Below are 15667 nucleotides of genomic sequence, written 5' to 3'. Positions count from 1 at the left end.
TAACTTGTGTTGGGCAAGGCCGTGGTCTAGGCAACACGGAGTTTTCCTCCGTGGCATCCCAACAATTACTCCATTCACACACAGAAGAAGGCAATGGCAAACCACTTCTGGATCATCTGCCAAGAACGTATATGAACAGGTCCCAGTCCGAGAAAAGGATAGAAGGATCCTGTTCATATGGACCTGTCGTCAGACAGAACACTAATAATAATAATAACTATACCTTTAATATATATTTTAGTTCGGTTTATAATCAGTCCTAAAATGAGCCTTAAAATTCCATGAAATATTAAATTATCGTTATAATTATATGTCTGTTTTATTGGATAGAGTAGTTTTGGAGGTAGGCTAAATGGATCATAGAAAAATTGTAACTTTTTTGGGATTTTTCTAGAATTATAGTAAACACGAAACTTAAAAGATCATCATATTCTTGGCACTGCTTATTATGTTAATTGTATAATACTACGGTGCTCATGTTATAGGTGTGATTATGAAATATCGTATGTATTCAGTGTACGTATTATTGAATAATAAAAAAGGTAAGATTGCCGAAGAATATGATGATATTTGTGTAGCATGTTTACTGATGAAAAATACATCGCAGATCTTGAAAAAAGTTTCATTTTCCTTTGTGATGAATTCGTTGTAGTGTATTCATGTATGGTTTTGGTTCAGATTTTAAATTCAGTGTAATCAATCTTTAGGGAGTGACAGTGATATTTGATTCCAGACTGAATAATGAAGTCGGAGGAATCATCATTGTCTGTTGGTGGAGTCTTTGCCCTTTAAAGTCATTGCAGTACAAACTTGGGGGAATACCCTTTTAATCCATCTTCATTGTATTTGATACGTCAACATCTTGGCTTTAGGTTGTATTGAAAACTGTACAAATTACATATCGATTCCACTTTTTCATGTTACTTTGTTTTTACTTACAATGGAATTAGAAACAAAGAATAATAAATGAAAAAGTACAGGGTGTTCTGTTTAAATCGTTACGTAACTATGGAATATTTGTATGCTTTGGTGATATAAATGTAACAAGACAAATGAGTTTTTTTTTTAGTTTTGTTAGTTTGGTAATTGTGACATTAAGCTTTTGTAAAATTTCATTCAGTGTCTACCAGAGTAAACTGTACAGTATCCAAGGCGAAAGTCATTTTAACAGGTACCTTTATTTATCTTTGAAATATATGTTAACAAAATATAATTTTTTTTTTGTGTAGCGATTAGGACGTGACGTATATTTTATATATGTCTGAGTTTTGTTCCTTTTGTAATTTTTGCATTCCCGAGGAAATTGAGAACAGACTGAATTCTGGGAATGTTTTCTGTCATGTAATTCAAAGAATCCTTTGTATTTCATTCTGCTGTCTAAAAATTTGAAAACTGAAACATACGAAAATATAATATGGGTGTAGGAGAATAATACGGGTTGCCTAGGGGTATATTCGGACCTACAAGGGATGATAGAGAAAATTACATTTGAGAAGATTCATAATCTCTATTCTTCGCATTGGTGTTGAGCTGAGTGAGACACACAGCAAGGGTAGATGAGAAATACACACCTATACGAAGACAGTAGTACTTCTGGACATATAGGAACAATCACTCCTACATCTATAACCGATATGTACTTCTGATAAAATTTAAGAAAAGACAACACCTCGCCCAAAAATGAAAAACAAACGTAATGAAACATCACCAAATGGAATCATATTTGAGTTTTAAGTTCGTAAATCTTTTACACCTGAAGATGGTTTTATAAAAACTGAAACATGTTGTGTAAAATGTTCCAAAATGTAAATCGATCAATCGATATGGAACATCAGTGATATTTTATTATCTTAATTATAAGAAATTTTAAATATTGTGAAAAGACGGATTAAAATAAATAATTGTTAGAATATTCACAATATGACGCAACTACACTATCTTAGAAATACGTATATAATTTTGTTTTGAAAGCGGGAGGGGAAAATATCACTGGGTAGAACTTGACGTAGATGGGAGTATATACAAATTGGTCTTAGAAAAAGTAAGGTGTGAGGGTGTTGACTGGATTAATCTGGCTCTGGATGAAAACGTGGTTGACTGTCGTGAATACGACAGTAAACTTTCGTTAATTGAATTCACTTTAGATTCTTAAGGACAGCTCTGATACATCATGAAGTTAACTTTGGCGTGGGCAAATATATATTGTCGAAGGAGGCTGAGATACACTTTACCTTCCAGCTATGTGCCGATGGAGAATTTGGTCCGTTGCCAAGACCAGGGAGGAAAATCGACAATTGTCATATCGATCTCTCCGTAAGATAAGAAGTCTTCTGGGGCGAATAGCTGTTGGATATTTATGTGTGAAAATGTCTCCTCGTATTCGGTTTCTAAGTGGAAAGTTGGTGGACGAAGCCATGGCCGATTTATATGCTTAAGATTGTTCAAATAAATAAAGATATTTTTTGGTTCTATAAAATGTAATTTGTTAAGTGCTTAAGGTTCTCGTGACCGTGAAGATGTTGAAATTAGTCCTCCGCCGTGTGGACTTACCTGAAGATGGAAACATTATGTTTCTCCGAAACATCGTTATATACCAGAAGTCTATATGGAAAACCGATATCGACTGCTTAAAGAATGGTCGATTTTGCTGTTAAGGACAGATTTTGTTGTATACATTGTGTAACTATGACTATTTTTTTGGTCTGTATTCGATGTAAACTCGACCTTCTTGTATCTCGATTGTGCTGGAGTTCGATAAAAGTTGATGAAACTCGAACGTCTGTGATGATTTTGCTCGCTTCTTGTCAGCAGTGGAGCGTAAAGAATGGCATTGGGTGTGTAAGATTTCGCCTTTGCCTTCCAACTCATAGGTCTTATAACAGAGTGGTAACTTACATGTACCAGCTGGTTTACGATTCATTGACTCGGCATTTTACCCCACAGAGTTTATTTATAGCTTTCGTAAGGTCGTCAGAATAAACAGCGACTATTCTTCTAAGCAGTATTAACCGATTGATCGTTGTCATTGAGACGCGTTGTTTTCTTTGAGGTAAGAACTGAGTTTATAAATTTTATTTATATAAATTTTGTGCTTCCAAGATTCAGTGTGGGCTTATTAAATCCAGATTTCGTTGATTTTTTTTTAACGACACTTGTTCAACACCAAATGGCGTACAGCAAAGTGCGCAAATAATTCTGATTGATAAGTTCTTAAATGTAATAATCGTGGCCTACTTTAACTATTAACTCGGCGATTGCTTGAAGGAATTAAATTCGGGTGAAGTTTGCTACCATGCAGTTAAAAATGTTTTGTCTTCCCGTTTTCTGTTTGAATAAGTTACCTCTGTATGGGTGCAAAAATTATTCTGTCGCAGAGAATGTAAAGGACCATGTAGGAAATGAGAAATACTTACAGAATTTTCGTTGAAAAACTGGAAGGGAAGAGACTAATTTGAAGATCTAGGCATAGATGGGAGAATTGTGGTAAAATTTATCTTAAGGAAATAGGGTTTCATGGTGAGGATTGGATTCATCTGGCTTGGTATATGGATCAGTGTATCGAATGCTTCTGAGGACGAAATTAATCTCTGGGTTTCATAAAAGCGGGGATTTAATTTAGCTTAGCGTGGTATTAGTTTCTGAAGAAGGAAATTTTTTCCGTAAACTTGGTTTAAAATTATAACATTATCATTAGCGATTAACATCAAGATAGGGACCGGTTACAGGTTATTGTGAACAAGGTAATGGACCATATGGCAGAAAATTTCTAGACTAGATGGGTTAGCTTTTCGTAAAAGACTGTTTCATGGATTTTGGGCAACAGACGTTTGAGAGAGAGAGAAAACCAGATAAAGAAATCGAAATAAATAATGCAACCTAATGCATCTCACCAAGTGTCTTGCGGATGATACATAGTATTGAGTGTAATCAATAGTAGGTCTCAAACGGGCATGCGCAGTTTCGCTGCGTTTTGCTCAGACTGTGCGTTAAGTTAGCAGTACCATTCTGGTCTATAGTACAGAATGGCTGTTCCCCTGGACAGGAGGCAAGCCCGCAAAGCTAGCGTCCAGCCCCTGTCTGGCACAACCCACAGCTTGTTTCTTACGTGAAGTGTTCAGTGTATAAAATGCGATGTCGATATCGCAACTGCAAGATCGAGATAGAAAGTGAAACAGAGACGAAACGATACACGCAGTGTTATGAGTGACGTCACGTGTTAACAACCGCGGACTTGTATTTTTGGCTTCGTGTTCGAAACGAGAATGAATATAATAGTGTGTTGGTTTTATTTAAAGTATATAAATATTAATTTGGTGTATAATTCTGCATGAACTTGACTTTATTCTGTTTATTTCAGAGTGACAGTGGAGTCTAACCTCAATGTTTACATTTTGTGTTGTTTGAAGATTATATGATTTGTAGTGATACTATTCGTATGACATGATATATTTATTTTATTTCGAGATAATCAGTTTTATTTTTGGCATTTTAGTCTTATTTATATGATAGATAAGCAGTGTTTGTCAGGGTATGAACTCGTGGGATGTCGTATATTAATTGTTAATAACACTAAGTTTGGGTAAAGTTTAACTTTCGCCTTGCTCAGTGTGAGTAATTAATATTGTCTGTCCGTATGTTTCGATATTGTATCGATACGAAAACAGTCGACTAAAATCGATCGCTTTTTCGGAAAAAGATGACGTCTTAAAATAAATATAATGTACTTGTCACCGAAACTTTTTTTCTGTCGAAGAATCATTTAAGTAAATTGATATTATGTTATTGTGTTCATATGAAATCATTTTCTTATTAATAATATATTTATAATGCTTCGTTATAAAATATATAGAAAGTACTCCTCATTCACGTTCTATCTGTATTCCCCGAAGGTGTTTTATAAGTAGATGTGTTATCATTTTAGTTAAAACTATATTCAATTAATTATACTAAAATCTTTCGCTACATAAATAATTCAGTACTCGTGTTAAATATTTTTAATTTTACATATTTGTTACACTTTTTCAGCAACTATTCTAAATTAACAGTAGTGTGTTATTAATTTTTAACAGTCTGTAATATTAAGAATGTTATAAAAACACGGTGGTTTATTATTAAGAATACTTTAACGCAATTTTGTGAAAGGAACAGTTTAGTGACCTCAAGAAAGTAACATATGGCATGATTACGTATCTTCAAAGCAGAGTGGCTCTTAGGCGTACCACGTATTTTAACATTTATGTATTTCGTATGATACTCAGAATAAACATAGATCATGTCCTTAAACAACATTAAGATGTTGGTTTTTGTAATGGTGAATCGATGTGTTTTCTTTGCGGTAGGAAAAGGATTTAAGGGGTTATGTGTGCTATTGGAATAAATTATGGTGGAATAAAAAACAAGGAACATTACGAATTTTAAAAAGAAAGAGACCTATAATTGCAGGAAGTTTTGAAACTTTATTGTTCTGTGGCGTGTTACAAAGTTATTTCACGTGACTGTATGTCAAGCTTGTTATTAATATGTGGTATGAAATTTATTACATTTTTCATTTTTATATTGTGTAATAAACATTCGACTTGGTAATAGACGTTATCAGATGGGTTAAAAAACATGCATTCTTTTTTCTGTTTAAATTTGTTTCCTTAACAAATTTGTTAATAATGTGATGACAGGTATAAGATTGTTTAAAAGATATATAAATACTTACTGACAGCCTAGAAAACTTATTAATGATATTAAGTAACAAATATTTTTTAAATACTTTTTATATAAAAATTTGCTTTTTACTGTAGACTTATCTGTAGCGATATTGATCTGAAATAATGAAATAACTAAGGCATTAATTTATTAACACATTTACTGTCTTATATACTGGCCTTGTAATCCTGGGGTCTCGGGTTCGATTCCCGGCGGTGCCCGAATTTATAACTTGTGTTGGGCAAGGCCGTGGTCTAGGCAACACGGAGTTTTCCTCCGTGGCATCCCAACAATTACTCCATTCACACACAGAAGAAGGCAATGGCAAACCACTTCTGGATCATCTGCCAAGAACGTATATGAACAGGTCCCAGTTCGAGAAAAGGATCGAAGGATCCTGTTCATATGGACCTGTCGTCAGACAGAACACTAAATAAATAAATAAATAATAAAAATAAAATACAGTTTTGTTGTTGCTTTCGCTCTGTTTAAAAGTGGCCAGACCTCGCGGAAGACTTTCAAATGACGTAAAACCTTGCACGGCTTATTTTTGTATTACTTTTATTCTGTACCATGGTAAAGGGATAAAGATTAAATGGGGAGGGCTGACGAATGAAGAGGATGTAAAGAAACACGGGAATGATAAGAAAGAAACGAAAATGTGAGGAATGGAAATGAGAAAAAATCTTTCCCCTTTGAATCAGTACGTTTTACGTTGGTATCTACAGTTCAGTTTGTTTAGCGTGGCCGCTGTAAACTTGGTGCGCAGTAGATTTGGACCAATACAGTGACAGAGGTAATTAATTAAAGGGTTGTGTGGGTTAGTTCAGTTATATATCAACAAATTGACTACTTAACTAACCCACTGCATATATAATTGTAGCTACTTTTACTCTTTCCCTTACGCTCTGTTCAGCGGCCACGTCTAAAAAATCGTACTGTATGTACCGGTAGATGTAAATATTTTTAACATCACTCGCCTGTAAACACGCTCGTCACTGACTGATTCGTGGGAGAAGTCAGATTTATCTTTAGGTTTATTTTCGCCGTAGGTTTGAAGTTCAGGACAAAATAATAGAGACTCTGAAATCAAAGCTATAATTCTGTCGTAGCCGTACGTCATTAAAATTGCACTGATGCTTAGTTTATACGAGTATTGTCTCTTAATTCAAACAAAACATTAAGATTAAGAAAGACTTGATTTAAAAGTATTTTACACTGAATTCTTATGACCATGAACATGTGATATTGTTTTCCTAAGTAAAATAAAATTGTTTTCGCCGTGTATTATGAAGTTAGTGAGGATTATAACCTGGATTAATGGGCTAGAATTGGGACTTGAGTATATGCTGTTTGACTTTTTCTTTCTATCGTATCATTAATAATATTTTAAGACACCCAAATCTGACGTTCTTTTTAATAATATTTAGACTGGTTTTTAGGGCTGATGTTTCAATTTATAGAGCGTTATATTTTATTGAACCTTTAAAATAAAAGCTCGTCTGAATAAAATTTAAGAATTCAGTCCTTACCTCAAAGAAAACACTACACTTTACTATTACAAATATCAACCTGGTTAATGATGTTTAAGGAAATGATCGCTGTTTGCAGTGAGAATCATACGAAACACGTAAATATAAAATATAGGTTTATTTTCTGCTGAAGCTGATGGGACGTATAGTTACGTTCGGGATTTAAATGATTAAAGTTACACATACGCATGGAAGGTTCTTGTATTTATTTAAGTTCTTATGATGATTTGGTGGAATTATATGCGACTATGTGGTATCAGATGTAAACAAATATTTATTTATATGCCTGTAAATCGTGTTAATTTTTTGTAGAGACTGCATAACAGATTAGTGACGAATTTGTGACAAGATACAGCGCAGAGAAGATACTTTGTGATGATGATAAGTGTTACGCGTGTAATTTTGCACTCGTGTTAATTTGTGATCGCGTAATGATTCCGCACGCATGAGTGGTTTTTTTAATTCTCTTAGAAGCCTCGCATCTGGCGTATCCACAGGAGGTGGCACTGCTAGAAACCACGGTGAGTGAAATTAAAACTGCTTTTAATTTAATTTACATCAAAAGCTCAGACACTGTGTTATTATCTGAGTGGAATTTAGATACGCATCGCAAACATTTTTATTATTCATACAGAATATACTCAACGCCTGTGAATATTTAAATTATATTCGTCTTTTACATGGTTACCACCTTTTCAGTACAACAACCATCAAGACTAAAATCGATCTAAATTTTTTGTGTGCCTACCACGTGTTTTGTGACTGAAATGATTACAGAGTTTTTAAGATATTGTATGTGCGTCATATTGTGATTTATTTAAATAGTATTAAAAATATATTAAAATTGGCCGTCAATCACAATATAAGATAATTAAAAAATTAAAATATCATTTTTCGTTCCGTATCGAGTACTCGATTTACATGTGGAACATTTACGAATAAGAAAAATGGAAACTAAAAAGCATTAAAAATCAGTAATTCAGTTAAAAAGTTTATAATATAACACCTGATGATGGCTATATATAGCCGAAACATGTCGTAAATGTTCCATATGTAAATCGAGTACTCGATACGGAACGAAAAATGATATTTTAATCTTTTAATTATCTTATATTGTGATTGACGGCCAATTTTAATATATTTTTTAATATACAGAGTTTTTATCATTGCGATTTTAAATTTTTACGGCGGGGACCATCTTCGGAGATGTTGCTATGTGTAATCTCGTAGAAATGGATAAATGTTTAATAGGTTCCCTACTGCCTGTTTGAGGTGATGATGCAGGCAGTAAAACACCTCCGAAACGTCCCGTCAGTTTCTACGAGATTACACAGCGTAATATTCTATAAAACATGTTTAAGATTTTTTATCGTTTCTAAATGTATTTTACTCCCCTGACACTTTTAATACTGTGAAATAAAATCGCACGTAATAATTCTTTTGCGGGACCCGAATTCATTCCACAACATCGCACACAGATTAAGAATTTGTAACGTGACAGTATTATAGCAACTTATGCTAGATTCAAGAATGAGTTATCATGGCAGTCTGAATATACTACGTCTTAATTTTTACGATTAATAAATACAGAAATGTGGGAAAATATCGTAGGATTTGAGTTTTTTCACGGCAATTTATTCACAGAGATAGCAACTACCATTGATGACGTCATTAATAAGTCTTTTTTTCTCTGATATAAGACGTTACATCATATACTGACAGAGAATTACAGAATGTAAGCGGGCTACTGAAAATTTATCAGGTTGTAGGTTTAGAACGTCCTGTACAATATCGTATTCTCATTCGCTGATTTAAATCGATAACTACCAAACCTCATATCCAGTTAAGATAGTAAAATGTAAATATCACTCCCTTTGTTAAGCTCTGAGATGATTTCGGTACTGACGTAGAGAGAATGTAATTTTGCTGAATAGTTCTATCGAAAATCCTGTCGTCATGTCACGTTTATCAGGTTCCATGATTTTCTGTACCTATAGAATTTGGCTTCGTATCTCTTACGACAGAGAATTCGAACTCTGTACATCTTTCTGTGTTACGGAAGAAGCTTTGTATCTGTCTGTCTGTCTGTCTTATACTACAGCCACAATTGGAAATTTCTTCAACACTATGACTTTAAATAAATGTTCCTTTCTTTTAAATTGAACTACTTATGAGATGGGTTTTGAGCCAGATGAAACCAAATCACAGTCTCGTGTCCTTTTCAGAATCCATTTTATTATCCTTCATCCATCCATGTCTGACTCCCAAACGGTATCTTCGTTTCAGATTTCCCGACCAAATCTTTATGTTAATTCATTTATCCCAATTATTACATGCCCCGTACATGTCACTTTACGTGATCTGTTGCAAATAACACGTGATGGAGTTTGATAGAGTTTAATTACATGCTTTTAGTTCATATTCTCCACATAATATTGTGATTAAATCCACAATCGGTATCAGATTGTACATATATTTTATAACTTGGCAGTGGGTATTGTCATAGTTCGTAATAATTCGCTTGACTTATTCACTGTTAGACTATCAAACGCTATTTTCATAATCTGTCAAAGCAGTGTGTTGTTATGTCTTTATTATTAAGATCTTTACCGTCGCTTTCCAAATTAAAAAGAATTATATAGCATCTTGTGCCACGGTGGTCTAGCGGTTAGAAGGCTGGCCTTGTAATCCTGGGGTCTCGGGTTCGATTCCCTGCGGTGCCCGAATTTATAACTTGTGTTGGGCAAGGCCGTGGTCTAGGCAACACGGAGTTTTCCTCCGTGGCATCCCAACATTTACTCCATTCACACACAGAAGAAGGCAATGGCAAACCACTTCTGGATCATCTGCCAAGAACGTATATGAACAGGTCCCAGTCCGAGAAAAGGATGGAAGGATCCTGTTCATATGGACCTGTCGTCAGACAGAACACTACAAAAAAAATAGCATCTTATGAGGTTAGAAGATGATTATGAACAATGAATGACTAAAATCAAGTGACTGTTATCCATTTGCGTAGGGAGACTTAGGAAAATCACGAAATATATCGGTTTACTTAGCCTGTAATCTTATAGAGATTCGAACCGAGTGTCTCTCGGATATGATTCTAGACAGTTACAGATGCTTCAGTGTCCTGGACACTTGCGTGTTTGAATATAACATGTTTTCTGGGAAAGACGATGTATCTTGAGGTATCATTGGTCACGTTAGTGGAACCTGCGGGCAGATAATTTATCCACTGAACACATGCAGCTGTGTGCTACTGGGAACACACCATGTGTATCGGTTGTTTTGTTAAATTGTGTGTATGTCAGCTGTCAGATACCGGTCGCCACGCACGATCTGCTAAGCAGATTCTAATATTACTCAGAGCAAGGTAATCTATTATCATTTTAACTGCGTACAAGGGTCCGTTGACTGCGTATTAATCCTTAAGGATATCTTTCCTGAGGTCAGCCCCGGTTAGAAATGGTTTGATTCTCAACAGTTACGTACCTATGGATATTTGAAATTAAAAATGATTTGTACCCGAATTAGGGTCATTAATACGTCAAAAATTTGATAATATATTTCTTTAGTTTCTGAACTAGTCCGATTTGAGGCTTATAAATCCTCTTCTGTCAATGTTCATCGAAGATTTGTCTTTTTATACATTTGTTTAAAATCTATTTTAATATTGTCATGTCATCTATACCTATAATTTACCCTTCTGATTTCACGATTAAAACTTTGTATCTTTTTTTATTCCATGTATTACCAACATGGTGGCCCTGTGAGCATTATGTGGGCCAATTAACACAAATCGCTTATATTTTGTTTGGTGGTAGATATTATTAAGTTTTGTTAGGGTAATTTTTCGTTGAATGTAAAATACTGTGGTAACTATTCTGTCAGAATTTGAACCACTGTCTCCGAGATATTTTGTATAGCTTCAATACTGTACGAAGTGGCTGGGTGTATTTATTCTAATAGTATAAATATGATTAATGGAATATCAAATTGAATTCCTCTTATTAGAAATGTGTTCTCTGTTCCTTCCTTTATTTTCCTTGCGCTCTGAATTTATATCGGGAAATGGAATTGCTTTTCATCGTAATGGAGTTTGCAACTTCATTATGGAACATTCAAATGACTTTGACCCAAATTCTACTGCAGTTTTTGATCATTCATACTTGTCACTGTTGTTATGTACCCTGATGTCTGAAACGTAATTAAAAAAAATACGGAATGAAACTGTCGTTGCGTAATTTAAGGTTCCATTCCGATATTTGCCTGGAGACACTGAGTAAAACCACGAAATAAAACGGTCACTCTTTGTCTCGGAGCTGAAATTTGAAACCGCGATCTGTAGAATACAAGTAGCATTTTGTTCAATGCACAATTATATTCACTGAATTGAATAAAAAAATTTCTTGGATATTATCCATAGTCTAGTAAATATAAAACGTAAAACGACGTTTCGGAGATGGGACTCTATCTCCGTCTTAAGGTTCCTACACAGTTGGGCCCACTAGATAGAGCTAATCCCTATCTCCGGACTGTGTAGGAACCTGAAGACTGGGATAGAGTCCCATCTCCGAAACGTCGTTTTACGTTTTATATTTACTAGACGATGGATAATATCCAAGAAAATTTTTATTCAATTGACTCTTCACCATCGTCAAGAAGTTTTAGATTTGATATATATTCATTGAAACTTACATTTTACTACACATTTTTGAGGTTTTATAGTCGATGTTTGTTGTCCAATAACAATGGGATGAGAATGTAATCTTATTATATATCAAAATTAATATGAAACTTAAATGTGTAGCTTATAAAAATATCTTAATAATATAAGATAATTACAATTCCGTATTTAAGTATTTCTGCGAAGTATAAAAGGAGTTCAGATTGTTTGTCTATTTTGATCTTCTGGGTTATAATGTTATGTAGACTTGTAGATAGATACCAAGGGCTGAAGACTCTGAAGATGGAGATAGCATGATCTCAGGAAACGTTGTTATTATTTGTCTACAAGCTACACAGCGTCACATCCCAGAACACCAACAGCGAAATCTTCACCGCCATTACAACGTAAAATGTCGCGTAACGTTTCTGTTCTTTACGCGAACTTTAAAATAAATTCCTACCTCTATAAAGTATCTAAAAACAGCATTTCAGGTTTCTTTGCAATTCCTGACATAACCACTTGTTAGTTTGATGAATGCGTCAGCTATTTTGTGTCAAAGTATTTTGGGTTTTTTGGAAAGCTCGCTGAAAAGTTTATCTTCAGACTGTTTACGTATGCCATCCTAGAAGCTTTTATGTTCGTATACAAGAAGGAGAATAATACAATAAGAAAAAAAATAAGTTTTTAAAGGAAACTTTGACGTCATGCTTACACATATTTAAAAGGTAAACTTTATCAAGACGAAGACACTAATTGCTTTGATGAAGGAAGAAGTAAGGCCCTTTGAAATGTAACTTAATACCTACCAGCCTACACGCTCAACATCTTATAAGACAGCCATCTTCATACTCGGTCTAAAATTGAACCACACTTGCAGCATGTTACCATCTGACCTTGAGATACCGTATGGCCTCGCCTCAACAGTATTGCCAATTATACAATGAAAATATTCCAATATTGCCCTTAACTATTTTTATCTCGTTCTTACGTTGTCAAATGACTTGACTTCTCTGTGTGTTTCATATCAAAGTATTTTGCAAACACTTACAGATACTTGCCTTTCCCAATTATCTATAATTATTTGTCGCGATTTTTTCGCAATTTTTAAATAATGTTAATTAATCTACCTATACGTAAATATTGTGGATTTTGTCTTGGAAGCTTTTGTTAAATACCTATACAGAGAGAAGTGATATGTTTAATCTGTTAAATATTGGAAAAATTTTGGGACAATTATTGCCCTGTATGAACGTAAGAAGAGCTATTATAATTTTATTGTAATACATATATGTTTTAATTACAGTTAATTACAATATTTAAAATATTAAAACTGAGAATAAAATCCGATGTAAAAGTAATTACACATTCGTTAATTACTGACCGTTATGTGTTGTTACTGTTTGTATGCAGTTCGTGTCGGACAAATATATCATCTCGATATATCGATTTAATCAGGGACAGCTCACTGAACAAGTTTGTACAGTATTTTCAGTATAGGCTTATATATATATATATATTTAGCTAAAGTATACTTGCCAGCCTCCATCTTTTTGCTATTGACATTTGTACCGCTTTGATAACCTCGTCTTTTGTTCACTGATCCCCTGTGTGATAAAATGTCTCAATGCTTTGCTTCATTAGCAACAGCCCAGATTAATCAGTCTTCTTTGTTTGCAGCGATATATTATGTAACAGACGACCACGGATTTGAACTTTAAAATATCACATTTATTCTGATAAACCTTCCACCGACATTTTAAAAAAAAATACGACGTACGTGACTTTCAAAACGAGTTGTGTGGACCGAAATTCAATTACGCGGTTAATCTATTGAATTCATGGGTGGGGATTTATCTGTGCATTGTAATATTAAGGATTTTGGTTCGGCCTGGCTTTGGAAGTTTTACAAGATTCTCGATGTACAAACTAAACTGCGGTGTGGATATTTTGTGCGTCTATGCAGAATATCTGACCTTTTGTTCTTGTACATAACTAACTGTAATGTATTTAGTCTGGTCTGGTAATTTTTATGTATTCATCCAATTAAAAATTTCTCTCGTTTTATGAAACGTAGACATTCACAGTTGTAACAAAAAGCTGTCATATGACTTCAGAGGCTAATGATCGTTTATTGCTTACAAGAAGTAAGTTCTTTATACACATTGTGCGGTGTTTTCCGTGAAATGTGTCGTATAGCTAAAAATACAAGATAAAAATTAAAAGTTCTTCTTGAATAACGCTGTACTAAAATTATCTGACGAAACGTCTTCCTAAATTGGCTCCTATCCTTTGTTCGATGGTTAATTTTAATTTTTCTATATCGTATATATATATATATATATACTTCACTCAAAGAACTACATGTTTTTTTTAATACGGAAGTGACTTTGGAGGAATCCCCACATGGGGAATCCTTAGCTGTCTACACAACCGGGTGGGTGGCTCCATCTATAACTTAAATGTGGATTTAACACAAACGCCCTTAAATATAAATTGTGACGTTACACTGTTATTTTGTGCACATAAAATTCTGTAGCTTAATAATATTAATTTTTATATAATGTTAAAGTATTACATTGTCCCTGAACATTGACAGTTGCGTTTGAAGTATCATTGATTGATTTACGTGGCATCATGTTATGAACTACAAAGCCAGTATGATGGTTAATTACAGCGTACCTGAATTACTTTGTATGAGGTTATGATTTATAACTTTTATTATTATTCCTTATAATGAGATTTTGGTGTTGAAATATTTTGCAATAAAAATATTTTTAATCTTTGTTTTTAGTACAAAGAAAATAAAAAGTTGAACTTTATATTAGCATATATAATTTGTTTAGTGAACAGGTTAATTAAAAAGGAATATTTTTCTTTGATGTTGGCGAATGTGCGTTGTAAATGTATTTGAGATAATTTATTTGATTTCAGAACAAAACTTAATCACCAGTACACAGTGACATTTTTTATCCAGTGCTCTTATATGACGGTCTTACTGCTTCTGTGCCGTAGATTTCTTTCAACCGTCTAAATCTTGTTCTTATTTTTTTTTCCGTCCTGGAAACACGCTCTTGACATGGGATCCAGTTCCTTAACTCACGTGAAGGAAAAAGCGATACGGATTTCGTAAGGTTGAATTCATTTTACAGAAGAGAACCAACACAAGAGAATCCTATGAATAAACCTTCAAGTACTGGTGTTATATTTTCATGAATATACTTCTTTGCGTCGTCAGAGTCCACAGGCCTTTGTTTAAATTTTAGTTACGTGTATTTTTATGTTGTAAATTTTAAAATTTATTTCACTAAAATTGTATTAATTTTATTTTCTGATTATGTCACATCAGTTGTTCTAGTATGTCAACTTCTTTCATTCTGGAACTTTTATTTCTGAATTACCAGAGTTCTATCCCCGGCAAATGCAAATTACACCTCATAGAGTGGGTAATATACAAAAATATTTAAAATCATTCCTGTATAAGGACAGCTGAATACATTGTCAGCGACTGTTCTGTGTAATGTAAGCTAACTGAAGCCCCAGGCAGCTTGGCGAATCGCCAACCCTCTCAAACCTGGCGTCCATGTGACCCAACACAACTTTTTATCGATCCATTATCCCCATTTCCATCTCCCATCAGCCTTACAAGACTTACACTTGTTTATCATTTAAAACGCAACCCAAAAACCGATCGCGTACTCAGTACAAAAATAAAATTAGAAACGCGACCACCCCCGTGTAATAGACTCTTCCAACCTACGCTGTAACA

General features: G+C 34.1%; 1 protein-coding gene across 6 annotated transcripts in view; it reads left to right on the top strand.

Moving 5' to 3' along the window:
• The window catches only part of LOC110827030 (uncharacterized), a 66801-nt gene that overhangs the window by 16194 nt on the left and 34940 nt on the right, over window positions 1–15667 (top strand). Inside the window, exons 1-2 of one of the 6 annotated variants that reach the window (XM_022058269.2) lie at window positions 3996–4274; window positions 7542–7750. The exons of 3 other annotated variants lie outside the window; for them this stretch is intronic. In XM_022058269.2, coding sequence (XP_021913961.2) covers window positions 7675–7750 — 76 coding nt within the window. In that variant the 5' untranslated portion in view covers window positions 3996–4274; window positions 7542–7674. Of the gene's footprint in view, window positions 1–3995; window positions 4295–7541; window positions 7751–15667 lie in introns of those variants that run through there. 2 more of the 6 variants (XM_087359226.1, XM_022058270.2) reach the window with 2 other exon arrangements.

The sequence above is a fragment of the Zootermopsis nevadensis genome, unplaced genomic scaffold (assembly GCF_977971745.1).
Source record: "Zootermopsis nevadensis isolate Lab colony 2312 unplaced genomic scaffold, Znev_1.0 Znev_ptg000031l, whole genome shotgun sequence".
Taxonomy (NCBI): Eukaryota; Metazoa; Arthropoda; class Insecta; order Blattodea; family Termopsidae; genus Zootermopsis; species Zootermopsis nevadensis.
Note: the sequence above shows the minus strand (reverse complement) of the source record. Positions and strands in the feature narration are given on the sequence as shown.